General features: G+C 46.2%; 1 protein-coding gene across 1 annotated transcript in view; it reads left to right on the top strand.

Annotated features, from left to right (window-relative positions):
• Window positions 1-542: 542 nt before the first annotated feature.
• Window positions 543-13819, top strand: part of ap2b1 (adaptor related protein complex 2 subunit beta 1) — a 249959-nt gene continuing 236682 nt past the window's right edge. Inside the window, exons 1-3 of the mRNA XM_070856807.1 lie at window positions 543-631; window positions 8039-8096; window positions 9258-9363. Coding sequence (XP_070712908.1) covers window positions 8060-8096; window positions 9258-9363 — 143 coding nt within the window. The 5' untranslated portion in view covers window positions 543-631; window positions 8039-8059. The remainder of the gene's footprint in view (window positions 632-8038; window positions 8097-9257; window positions 9364-13819) is intronic.

Below are 13819 nucleotides of genomic sequence, written 5' to 3'. Positions count from 1 at the left end.
ACACCTCCTCTAGACCCATCTTTTGTTTCTTTACAAAAGCAAAATTCTACAATTGCAGGAAACTGAAATAAAAACTGAAAATGCTGGAAATCTCAGCGGGTTAGACAGCATCTGTGGAGAGAAACAGAGTTAACGTTTTGGGTCTGTGATCCTTCATCAGAACTGTGGTCCACCATTCCATCACCCCCAACTCCCACTCCCGCAGCACCTGCTCTTTTGTCCCATTACCATCTCCTGTTGCCTTGCAGCATCATCCCTCGTCATTCGATCACTACGGCCTTCCATCCTATCACAGACCTTCCCTTTTGTTCTTTCCTCCCCTTCCCCTGCAGTTGTTTAAAATGTGTTAGATGTAACTTTTTCCACTTGTGATGACCTGAAACATTAATTTTGTTTCTCTCTCCACATATAGTGCAGGGTATCTGGCTGGTGTCTGGGGCAGGGATGGTGTCTGGCTGCTGTCTGGGGCAGGGCTATCTGGGACCTGGGACCCCGGCCTTCCCACTCTTCCCCCGCCCACTTCCGGCTCGGCCTCCCGGGGACGGCTTTGCCCGGCACACGGCGCTAGCCCCGCCCTCCGGCTCCAGTTGCAGTTCCAGCTCCTCATCTCTCCGGTTCCGGCTCCTCACAGGTCGGTCTCTCGCTTACCCACCTTACCATCTCCCCGGCACCCGCCTTAGGCCGAAGCTGCCTCCAGGCCTCGCTCTTTCCTGCCGAGCTCCGTCCAGCCTCGGGCCGGCTGCGTTGATCCGCCTTCCTTCCCCACCTCCCCCCCCTCTCTCTCACTCTCTTCCCCTCTTTCTCTTTCCCCCCCTTTCTCTTTTTCTCCCCCTCTCCTCTCCCCTCCCCTCCTCCCCCTCCCTTCTCCCCTCTCCTTCCTCCCCCTCCCTCCCCTCCCTTCTCCATGGCATTGGAGAGGGGTTGGTGCAGGTCAGTTGGTGCTCCCCTTCCCGGGGGCAGGGTCTGTAACATCTGCCCTGTCGGTGGGATTTACACCCAGGGGGCATGATGGCACAGCTTGTGCCCATGGTGCGGGTGAACGACAGGCCCTCTTGCCCCACCCCGTGCGTGCCTGTTGTGTCAGTTAGTGAGGGGCACAGGCAGTTTTTGAAAGCCAGCTTGGTAAATGGCTGTTCAAATGGTGTTGACGCCATCATTTTGTTTCCTGGTTGTCAGTTTGGTGATGTGAGCCCTCCCCTTTTCCGCTGGCACTGGGCGGTCTGTGATCGGAATGAGGGGAGTCCCGCGTCCAAATCCGCCCCGCGGTGTAAGTGAAGGATTTGGTGCCTGGTGAACTGAGTGGGCCGCATTAGCGAGGGCCCGCTGGTGCCGTTTCCCAGTTGGCTTGCCTATCTCTCGGGTGTTGCTGCGGCTCTGTCCGTAGCAATGTCTGCCGCTGTAAGAGTGGGGTCTCGAATTGTTGCGGCATGCCTGGAACTGAGGCGGGAGGGAAGTGTGGCCTTTTGGAGGGGGTGGTACATTCTGTTGCTTGGCAACCAAAGCTGATGTGGGTTGAGTGTGAGAATTGTCAAAAGTGTAAAATAATCTGCAGGTGAAATCTGTAGACGCCCCACACCTTCCCCCTGGGAATGAACTCTAGGGGCTAGAAGCACAGCCCGGTGCAGTAAGAAGTCATGCAGAACTGAAGATCCCAAGTTGGATTCCAGATCTGCGAGGGGTTAACTGATCCCAGACTGAACAGGCACCTGGACTTTTCCCATTGGCAGAAAATATCAAAGAGCAAGCTATTATTTAAATGGAGAAAAATTGCAAAGTGCTGCACTCCAGCGGGACCTGGGGGTACTTGTGCACGAAACACAAAAGGATAGTATGCAGGTACAGCAAGTGATCAGGAAGGCCAATGGAATCTTTACCTTTGTTGCAAAGGGGATGGAGTATAAAAGCAGGGAAGTCTTGCTGCCGTTGTACAAGGTATTGGTGAGGCCACACCTGGAATATTGCGTGCAGTTTTGGTTTCCATACTTAAGAAATGGTATATTTGCATTGGAGGCTGATCAGAGAAGATTCACTAGGTTGATTCTGGGGATGAGGGGGTTGACTTATGAGAAAAGCCCCCTCTTCTGAATTCCAATGAGTAGAGGTTGGGCCTCTACTCATTGGAATTCAGAAGAATGAGAGGTGATCTTATCGAAAAGTATAAGATTGTGAGGGGGCTTGACAAGGTGGCTACAGAGAGGAATGTTTCCACTGATAGGGGAGACTAGAACTAGGGGGCATGATCTTAGAATGTGGGGCCATCCATTTAAAACTGAGATGAGAAGGAATTTCTTTGAGGGTTGTAAATCTGTGGAATTCGCTGCCTCAGAGCTGTGGAAGGCGGGACATCGAATAAATTCAAGACAGAGAGAGACAGTTTCTTAAACGATAAGGAGTAAGGAGTTATGGGGAGCGGGTAGGGAAGTGGAGCTGAGTCCATGATCGGATCAGCTATGATCTTATTGAATAGCGGAGCAGGCTCGAGGGGCCAGATGGCCTACTCCTGCTCTTATTTCTTATGCCCTTATATTTTTATTGGTCTCAGTCCTCATGGGCTAGGAAATGAGGAACAAACACAGAAATAAACAGTCCTGGTTACCATTCCTGATTGCTGTCCGGAAACCCTTCCTGGAAATTGGATGTTGAAATTCCTCAGAAAGGAAGATTGGCCACTTGAATGATGTGCTTGGGAAACTGTGTCCCAGCAAGAGTTAGTATCTTCAGGAGACCAATCAGTCGGACTTGAGTGTGCATTAAAAGCCCGTGTGAGGTCAGTCCTACAGTGACTAGCTTCGCTAAGTTCCAGTGTAATCTTCTGGACTTTAGTAAAGCTTAATGACGGGTGTGTGTAATGCTATAATGGTGTCCACTCGAACTATAAAAAACAGCCAGTACCATTGTAGGTTTTAGCCTTTTCCACTTGTGCCAGGAGAGAGGATTTAAGTTGCACAGCAGATTGAAGTTGGTTGTTTAAGGCCTGTCACTCAGTGGAAATTCTGGAGGTGAATTGAGTTCAGTGTGATATTTTGACAGCATGAACATCCCAAGGCACCTCTTAGCTAGGTGCAAGAAAAACCGAGGCAGATCTCGGAAAGGAGAACCTCCGAGAGGTGTCAAAAACTAAATGGCAATCTGTTTTTAAGGACTCCAATTTTATTTTACTCTCTTTTTCCCTTGCCTCAACTTTTAATTCCTCCCTTCCCCATCTCTCTCAAGGGCGTTGACCCCTTGCTGGGGTACAGTTCCACATGTGCTGGGTATCTTACACCGCACCCAACTGACCAATTATTCATGTTTGCGCCTCGAGGGTGAAGGAACGTTCGGCTAGTAAACGTCCCGGACATGTGATTTCAGAGAATGCAGTGATCTGACAGAATTTGACTTCCTATTTTTGTATGCGGTACTATCTTGATAGACAATTTACAAAATGTTAACACGTTCAGTCTGTTGGGATTTAGAGCAATTTTTAATTAAGCATCTTAAGAAGTAAAAGGCTTGTTCCTGCTCCTCTATCTTTTATCTTCAATAACCTGTAAGTGGAGATATTTCCAGATTATTAAAATCTCAGCCATCACAGGCTATCAACTGTTGCTAGGATACTGACCTGTACATCGCCGATGAGCTGGTACTTATCCCTGTTTCTGGCTGCAGTAGTGAGTGTGAAGTATGTGAACAGGCTTTGGGTGGTGATCAAAAGCTGCAGTGGTTTTCAGTGCTGTAAGGGATGCTCCTCAAAGAAGCTGCAATATGTATCTTATGCTTGGGAGGGGAGGGCTTCTGAGAGAGCAAGTTTCCACGATGCTGAACAGTGATGTGAGTCCCGATCCTCAGTAGGTCCATGCAGCAGGGGTAAAAAAGCAAAATGAACCTGCGAATGTTAATAAAGCAATCATTTTGACTAGTTAAAAAGTGCTAAAAAAAAACCATGTTATTGAACCAACTGCAGAGATGGGTATGGGGACTATAAATAAATTTGGGATAAATAGAACATCACACCCATACTGATGCACATCTCTTGTATATTCTACCGTAATTCTCCAGTGTTCAATCTCTCCGATAGTCTGATAATCGGAGGCCACAACAATGGTGAGTCATCAGAAGAAATCCTCAGTAGGATTTCCATGAATTGTGATGGTTCGGTGTGTGTGCGACTTTTCCACAATTGAACCATGAAAATCCCTCAGCATTCTGATTTGCATTTGTCCCCTCAATCTTTGGATTGTGTCTGGGGAAAGTATTTTGAGCCGTTTAACACTGGTTGAAGTGCAGCTAGTGGGAGCAGTTTGGTGTGAAGAATTAAGGGTTACCACCTTAGATACTGCACCAACTTTTTAGTTAATTAAATGTCCTAAGGCGGGATTGAGTAGAAAGATTAGGGAAAAGAACTGAACGCAAAAGTCAAAGAGTAGTAGTGGGGCAAGAGTTTTGGGGAGAGCGTGCAGGGCAAGGTGGTGGGTTACAGCGATAGTAATTCCATTATACAAATGAATACTCGTCCTTCCTCTTGGGCCGTGAACAGTCAGGCGGTAGTCCTATTGAGGCAAGTGTGGCATTTGGTTCAGAGTCCCTGCACGGGCAAGGTGTTTGCTCATTAGGGATATTGTAAGGGCTGAGCCCCTTGTTGCTATAATCGAGGGAAGGCCCTCTTGCTACCTGGATGCACGTTGATAGTTAATGGCGTTAGCTAGTGCCAGCCTGATTGCACTAATCCCCTGGCTACAGCACACCACCGGGCGGGCATCCCAGTCCGCTCTCTAGCCGCCCGTAGTTGCGGTTCTCTGGGATTCTGCAGCACCCCGAGGCTGAGATGGATTCAGGATTTTGAAGACTTCACTGGGATTTGCTAGCTTGTGTTTTACCCTGCTTAAAGGGGAAGTGCTTTCAATGAAAATACTTTCCCTTTTATGTCTCCTGAATAATGTGTCCATATCTCGACTTCATGTTTTTCTAACTCCTGGCATTGGCATTTGAATTTGGGCCATCATCCCTTTTGTGTCTCTAATCTCTCCTGTCTTCCACTCTATCACAGACCTTCCCTTTTGTTCCCCTCCCCCTTTCAGTGCTGGTTAAGAATCTGTTCTTTCCGAACACCCTCCATTTCTGACGAAGGGTCATCAACCCAGAACATTAACTCTGCTTCCTCTCCACAGATGCTGCCTGACTTGGAGATTTCCAGCATTTTCTGTTTTTATTCCAGATTCCAGCATCCGCAGTATTTTGCTTTTGTGTAAGTGTGTCCATATTATTGGAAGATGTGATGAATTACGTAGAAATTACAACAGAAGCAGTCCGCTCGGCTCAACTAGTTCACGTTCATGTTTACCCCCCACACGAGCAATAGTCCGAATCCTTTGTGCCGGCCCTGTTTCCAAGTCCTTTCTAATCTATTTCTATAAGTTGACATGGTCTCGGCTTCAATCACTAACTCTGGTCCTGCATTTTAGAGCCTCAATCCTCGTAAAATATAATGTTTCTCCTGCCCTAACACTGCTACATTTTATATTTTATTTTTCTCACCTTGTTTTCAAATCCCTCCATGGCCTCGCCCCTCCCTATCTCTGTAATCTCCTCCAGCCCCACCTCCCTCCCCACCCCAAGATATCTGCGCCCCTCTAATTCTGCCCGCCTGAGCATCCCTGATTCTAATCGCTCAACCATCGGCGGCCGTGCCTTCTGTTGCCTAGGCCCCAAGCTCTGGAACTCCCTCCCTAAACCTCTCTGCCCCTCTAATTTTTTTTCCTCCTTCAAGATGCTCCTTAAAACCTACCTCTTTGACCAAGCCGCACTAATTTCTACTTATGCAGCTCGGTGTCAAATTTTTACCGCATAATGCTCCTGTGAAGCGCCTTGGGTGGTTTCGCTGCATTCAAGGCGCTATATAAATACAAGTTGTTGTCCTCAGCCCCTCAATCATAGGAAACAGTCTGTTTTCTATCTATTCTGTCCCATCCCTTCATAATTATAAACACCTCTGACTGATCATGCCTTGAATCTCCTCTGTTCTAGAAGAAAAATGACCATGCTGTTTTGTTGTAAAATCCTAACTGGTTTACAAAGGTCCTTCAGGGATAGGATCTGTCACTCAGGTCTGGCCTAGTCATGACTCTGCACTCTATATCCGACTCTTAATGCCCTCAGCAAGCCACCCTGCTGTAATGACAATTGCTGTACAAGATGGCGGCCCACCATTACCCCCTCGGGGCAACTGGGCACGGGCAGTAAATTCAGCCTTGCTGTTGTCCTCCTCACCCCAAGAACAAATTTAACCAGAAAAGAAATACGAAAAATAAAGGCGAGCAAGATGGGAAAACAGCAAGCTGTTGTAACAAAATGACAGCATGTCGCATCCATGAAGCATGACTCAGCCCCAGCTAAGGGATACAGCAGACTTCTGCCGAGGTAAAGCTAATAAGGGACCAAAGATCTTCGTGGCTGCTGCAGCAGAGAGAGAAATAAATAAATATCCCCAGGAGACCAGGTGAAGAAGGACGATAAGCTGATAGCTAAACCTTTATAATTTGACCATCTCTAAATGCCTTCCAAGAAATTACCTAATGCAAGAAATGGCTATATAATATAATTTAAATCCTACTTCACGGGGCTGCATTATTGAGAATAAACCAATAATCTGCTTCGGGTTCCATTCGCTCCTTGACGTGTATGTGGCGAATGTAATTTTTTTCATTGGTATCTCTCAGCAAGTCTGTGCAGGTGATATCACATTTTCACAATTTTAGTTTGATGAATTAACAGCTGCAATGGCTTAATGTCGACTCATTGCAGTTCCTTCAAAATCAGCTATTTGTGGTTTATTTTAGAATATTAGGAAAAACTTGCTGTTCCTGGTGAATGTTATGTTTGTTAAGGTGAGGAATGTCAGTGTGGAGCAGTGGAATAATAATTTTTCCTATCTGTGCATCCTGTGTTTATCTCAAAATGCTCCCAGGTCACGTATAGCACAGCCAGCTGATGAGTAAGCCTCCCTGTAGTACTGTTGAATATTTATCTTGACTCCTCGAACAACAAAAGATTCCACCCGACTACTGCACCAGTAGGAAATGTAACATTTCCAATTCACACAAGCCATCTTTTATGATCTTTCCAAGGGCTATTGATACTTTGAGACGTCTATTGTTGAACTGTGGCATCGTGTGTATGATTCAGGATTGAGACTGCCCCATTCATCTCATATTGGGTCCTGAACACCAAATATAGGAGACTTTATCTCATTACTCTGGTCTTTTTAAAAATTCATTCATGGGATGTGGGCATCACTGGCAAGGCCAGCATTTATTGCCCATTTCTAATTGCCCTTGGGAAGATGGTGGTGAGCTGCCTTCTTGAACCGCTGCAGTCCGAGTGGTGAAGGTGCTCCCACAGTGCTGTTAGGGAGGGAATTCCAGGATTTTGACCCAGTGACAATGAAGGAACGGTGATAAATTTCCACGTCAGGATGGTGTGTAACTTGGGGGGGGGGGGGGCGGGGGAGAGTGGGGGGAACTTGGAGGCGACAGTGTTCCCATGAGCCTGTTGTCCTTATGTCCTTATCCTTCTAGGTAGTAGAGGTTGTGGGTTTGGGATGTGCTGTTGAAGAAGCTGTGGAGTATTTATATAGCATTTATGTAGCACCTTTCACGACCTCTGGGCGTCCCAAAGCGCTTTGTGGCCAATGAAGTACTTTTGAAGTGTCACTGTTTTAATGTGGGAAATGCGGCAGCCGATTTGCGCACAGCAAGGTGCCACAGGTAGCAGTGAGTTATGACCAGGTGATGTGTTGCTTTTTTGCTTTTTCTATGCCAAACTTGAGTTCCCAGACACAGGCATTCAAAAGAAATTAAAATAGATACGGTGTTTCTGACTGAAGCAATTGTCCCTCGGCTGTCTACAATCCATTGGAATCTGCACAACCATGCTTCTGGAACTACAGAAATGCTTCCTGGTATTAACACGAGTTGAACTTCCTGTCTTTAATGCAGGCACCAATGCATAAAGGAAAATTGCTGGGGGAAAACTTGTTTCAAAATGTGTTTTTTTTTTGCAGGAAGCATAAAATATTGTCACCATGACCGACTCCAAGTATTTCACAACGAATAAAAAAGGTGGGTTTCCCGTCCTGTACCTCCCCTCTTGGTTGCTTGTTGTAGAGGACACAGGCAACCTAGTGACTGTCCAGAGCTTACTGAAGTTACTGCGTTAGGTTTAAGTGATGGCACGGCGGTGTGTAGTGGGTGTATTGCACCGCGGGGAGCTGAGGCACAGGTTGTAGACTCGACTCTGCAGATGGTCCATTCCCATCTCAGCCGGACTGTTGGCGAGGCACAAGAGAACGGCAGGGTGTGGGCCAACAGAAATGGGTTTTCAAGCACCTTCTCGGGCTGCTTCCTCAGCTCGGGCAGGAGTGATGGGTGAGGAGGAAGAGCCAATGGAGAAAAATGCCGATGGAAGAGTACAAATCTATCATCATCATCATAGACAGTCCCTCGGAGTCGAGGAGGACTTGCTTCCATTCTTAAACTGAGTTCTTGGGTGGCTGAACAGTCCAGTATGAGAACCACAGTCCCTGTCACAGGTGGGGCAGATAGATGTTGAGGGAAAGGGTGGGTGGGACTGGTTTGCCGCATGCTCTTTCTGCTGCCTGTGCTTGATTTCTGCATGTTCTCGGCAATGAGACTCGAGATGCTCAGCGCCCTCCCGGATGCACTTCCTCCACTTAGGGCGGTCTTCGGCCAGGGACTTCCAGGTGTCGGTGGGGATGTCGCACTTTATCAGGGAGGCTTTGAGGGTGTCCTTGTAGCATTTGCCATATGTAATGGTGAATGTGTGCTACGTGTAAAGTTCGGTTCTGTGCAGAGTAACATATTTAATAAATGCCCTGGAAGGTCCAATCTTGGCTATATCGCATGTACATGGGTTTAGATCAGTGGTCACTGATAAATTTGGCTTTAATTCATGGAGATCCCATGGATACCGGCAGGGAGCACGGCCATGGGCGAGCTGAGCGTACCAGCGTTTTCTCTCGGCAATTCTGATTCTGAAATTTGGCTGCATTCAATTGAAAATGTTTTCAGTACACCAGAAACCTTTATGCTGAGATTCAATTTATCAGCAGGTATTTCTTAAAACAGCATCGACCAAAGCATTTTCTGCCAACCACTTTATATTGAGGGATTTATGAGACCAGTTACTCAGTATTTTGTAGTGCTGAATATTTATCAGTAGTACATTCAGTCTCATTTTGGCCATCTGTTTTATTGTTACAGGAGAGATATTCGAGTTGAAGGCTGAGCTAAATAATGAGAAGAAGGAGAAAAGGAAGGAAGCAGTTAAGAAAGTAATTGCTGCTATGACCGTTGGCAAGGATGTAAGGTGAGGACACAGAAAAATCAACATTCCCTATGAGGGTGTCACTTGGTGACAATGGTGGATATACAGTAATAATCAGCTTTTTCTCTGGGGGTGGTTGAGGTGGTGATGGTGGTGGGGGGGCGGGACTTGGATGTGAGGTGGCAACGTACAGTAACCAGTGTTGCTTCTGAGGGTTTCAGTTGATGACCTGTTTTGATGATGCACTGACAGAATTTGGAAGTCTTGTTTAGATGCCAAAGTCTGCAAGGTGAAGAAGGATAAAATCAGAACTTCCAATATCATCTCTTGGAAAAACCCTCTCAATTTGTGCCTTTTTAGAATGTACTGTTTCCTTTTCTCTGTGGCCCTGGGGCTTTTTAGCCCTATTGAGGAAACTGGGGGTTGAGAAGATCTGACATCAGTATAAGTTCATCCTCCGGTGTTATTTTATTTTATCGGGTGGTGGAAAAAGGCACCTCATGCCATAACCATGTCCTTGAACCTGCAGAAAATGGAGTCTGGTTCTTAAAGTCAAATAGGTCACTTGCCTATTTTGAACACTTAATAAGGTATTAAATTTGTTAAAACCATCATTGGTTCCTCTCTGGGCTGAATTAGCACTAAGTCATCCTGCCAGTGGCCCAATAAATACATCTGCCTCCAAACAGCCCTGATGATTAAATTCTTAATCCACGATCACGGATTGTCATCATGGGGTGGAATAGCCCTGTCTTCGCTGTTCAGTTTTGTCTCTATAATGTATCTGGCTTTCCCCTTGTTATCTGGTCATTTGTTTTTGTGGGCGGGGTCGGGTGCGGGGGGAAAAACAGATGACCATTATATGATTGTCAAGGTGAGGTATGTTAGTGCTGAGGATTGGGACACTTTTTCCACTTTTGTCACCAGCACTCTCACATCAGATAGAGCAAGGGCCCTTCACTCTGCCCTAACTTCTGAAAAGTACCTGCACTTCACCGGTTATTCACACCAGTGGGGTTCTCAAACCACTGTCCATGTGTCCTCTCTCACTCTGATTGCTATTTCAGTATCAATTTGAGTGATTCTGTGCTGTGGGTTCACGCTGATGGGTTGCTGGTCAAGACTATAATCAAATTCTTTTCACATAGGAGACTTGCTGCTGGCAGACAGCCTTAGTTGGATTTGAACCTTGGTCCCAGAGGTGAAAGGATACCTTGCTAATGCAATGCTCATCCAACCTGCTTCCTTCTGTATTTTGATTTCCATGAGTAATTTTTTATTTACAAAGCTGTATATTGCCAACTGGGTGGTTGATTGGGCTGTGAACACACCATGTGAATGTTGGAATTCATGTATTACTGTTTGTAAGTCCCCCAATCAATTGCTGAGCCCCCCACCTTAATTTCCCTCTTGCCCATCCACTGGAGGGTGAGGCAAATATTGTTGAAGGCTCTGGCAGAGGCAGTCGAACAGGATAGAGAATTCCCTCTTGGGCACTTTTTAATTCCTCCTGCAAATAATTCAGTCACAACTAGTGACGCATATGGGAAGCTGTAGAACAGATATGAGGGATTTAAATCCATTGTCTCGGCGGCCCGCGCTGCAGTGACGCACCCAATGCAAATGTTTTGATATCTGCTGCAGATTTCTGTGACTCTGATATAGCCGAAGTGTAGGTTGTCACCTGATTCAGATGGTTGGTCATAGTACACATTAAACAGCAGGATGTTCGAATAGGAAACGCATGTACCAGCAAACAGTACTGAGCACTGAGATTCAGAACAGTGCAGATGCAATATCCTTCGATCCATGATGATGGTGATTACAGAGGGGGGAACATAGAAAATAGGTGCAGGAGCAGGTCATTCGGCCCTTTGAGCCTGCACCACCATTCAATAAGATCATGGCTGATCATGCAACTTCAGTACCCCATTCCTGCTTTCTCTCCATACCCCCGATCCCTTTAGCCGTAAGGGCTAAAAACTCCCTTTTGAATATATGCAACAAACTGGACTCAACAACTTTATGTGGCAGAGAATTCCACAGGTTCACAATTCTCTGGGTGCAAAAGTTTCTCCTCATCTCGGTCCTAAATGGCTTACCCCTTATCCTTAGACTGTGACCCCTGGTTCTGGACTTCCCCAACATTGGGAACATTCTTCCTGCATCTAACCTGTCCAGTCCCGTCAGAATTTTATATGCTTCTATACGACCCACTCTCATTCTTCTAAATTCCAGTGAATATAAGCCTAGTCGATCCAGTCTTTCTTCATATGTCAGTCCTGTCATCCCGGGAATCAGTCTGGTGAACCTTCGCTGCACTCCCTCAATAGCAAGAATGTCCTTCCTCAGATTAGGAGACAAAAACTGTACACAATATCCCAGGTGAGACCTCACCAAGGCCCTGTACAACTGCAGTAAAATCTCCCTGCTCCTATACTCAAATGCTCTCGCTATGAAGACCAACATGCCATTTGCTTTCTTAACTGCCTGCTGTACCTGCATGCCAACTTTCAATGACTGATGTACCATGACACCTAGGTCTCGTTGTCTGATTTTCTTTGGTTGCCATTGTCTGCTTTTCTTAATAAACATGTTTATCATTTTTCTGTAAGGAATGGTGGAAATCTCCTTGTCCACAAAGAGTTGAAGTTGAGTAGGAGTGTTAGAAATCTGTAACAGCCTGAGATTCTGGCACTGTTCCTTTATCATATTTGCTTCACTAAACCCTTGTAATCAAGCTCATATTGATTGAAAAGCGGACTGAGGCGCACGGTGCCCCTTCAAATTGGTGTTGAATCTACCTCAGACTATCTGTAAGGTACCAAAATGGAAAGAGTTGGGCAGCTTCAACCTTCAGTGGGGGAAACTCTCCATAATGTTGCTGATTCCAAATCTTCAAGCGCAAGGATGGATGACGTGGGAGATGAAGGTGGTGCTGGAAGCTGATCTGGGGTTGAAAGTTGAGCATCATGGTTGGGAAGGGTTGATCTGGGAATGATTGATACTGACACTGCGTGCGAAAAGTAGCAGAAAAATGTTCCTTATCTCAACTCAGACATTCATTTTGTTTTTGTTCTCGGGGTGTGGGCGTCGCTGGCAAGGCCAGCATTTATTGCCCATCCCCAGTTGCCCTGAGAAGGTGGTGGTGAGCCATTTAATACAACTGAGTGGCTTGCTGGACACTTTACAGGGCAGTTAAAAGAGTCAGCGAGCTTGGTGTGGAACTGGTGTCACACACAAAAGCATAAGAACATAAGAAATAGGAGCAGGAGTCGGCCATTTGGCCCCTCAAGCCTACTCCGCCATTCAATAAGATCACGGCTGATCTGATCTTGACCTCAACTCTACTTCCCTGCCTGCTCGCCATAACCCTTGACTCCCCTATAAATAGAGCAGACTGGGTAACGCCAACAGATTTCCTTCCCTAAAGAACATTAGTGAGCCAGTTTTTAACAACAATATGACAGCTTCGCAGTCACTTTTACTGATGCTAGCTTTTTATTACAGACTTTTTACTGAATTGAAATTCATTGCCTTGATGAGCGGAAGAGCTCACCAAGCAATATACATGTAACAAAAAAAAGGAATATTTCCATTTTCCCTGTGGTGGAGGAGGGAATTTGCTTTGTGGCTTTGTATCACATGGCTGGAAATGTTTTGGATGCCTGTGGTCACATTCACATGGCAGGTTGTAATAACTGTGTCTTCCCAGGACAGTCAGCGTGTTGTGAAATGGAACTGCAGACTGCAGCAATGGAGTGCTTGCTTCCTGTCAGGTGACGTTAAGCTACACAGCTGTTGCAGCATGCAACAAAATTTACTATTATATTAGCACTGTGGGTTGCCAAGCTATTGCCTAGCAACTGTGGCAAGGCGCTCCTGAAGGTGGAAGAAAAGGATCTCGTGGTAAAAAATTCTCTTGGGGCTGACTCCAGTTACGTGCAGAGGTAATTACAGGTATACTGTTTGGAGCCAGGCATTGATTTTAACTGACCGTACAAATTGTAATGTCTGTAAGCTTGTAATGTTTGTAGCTCCACACTGTGGATGTGGACGTATTGTGTACTGCAAGTGCAGGGTTAACAATAAACAGAACCAGGCAGATTTCCAGAGGCTTCCGAGAGAGCTGCCTGTCATGTTATAAGAACATAAGAACATAAGAATTAGGAACAGGAGTAGGCCATCTAGCCCCTCGAGCCTGCTCCGCCATTCAATAAGATCATGGCTGATCTGGTCGTGGACTCAGCTCCACTTACCCGCCCTCTCCCCATAGCCCTTAATTCCCTCATTGGTTAAAAATCTATCTATCTTTGACTTGAAAACATTCAATGAGCTAGCCTCAACTGCTTCCTTGGGCAGAGAATTCCACAGATTCACAACCCTCTGGGAGAAGAAATTCTTTCTTAACTCAGTTTTAAATTGGCTCCTCCGTATTTTGAGGCTGTGCCCCCTAGTTCTAGTCTCCCCTACCAATGGAAACAACCTTTCTGCCTCT

The sequence above is a fragment of the Pristiophorus japonicus genome, chromosome 16 (assembly GCF_044704955.1).
Source record: "Pristiophorus japonicus isolate sPriJap1 chromosome 16, sPriJap1.hap1, whole genome shotgun sequence".
NCBI classification, from domain to species: domain Eukaryota; kingdom Metazoa; phylum Chordata; class Chondrichthyes; family Pristiophoridae; genus Pristiophorus; species Pristiophorus japonicus.
This window is presented reverse-complemented; position numbering and strand designations above follow the sequence as displayed.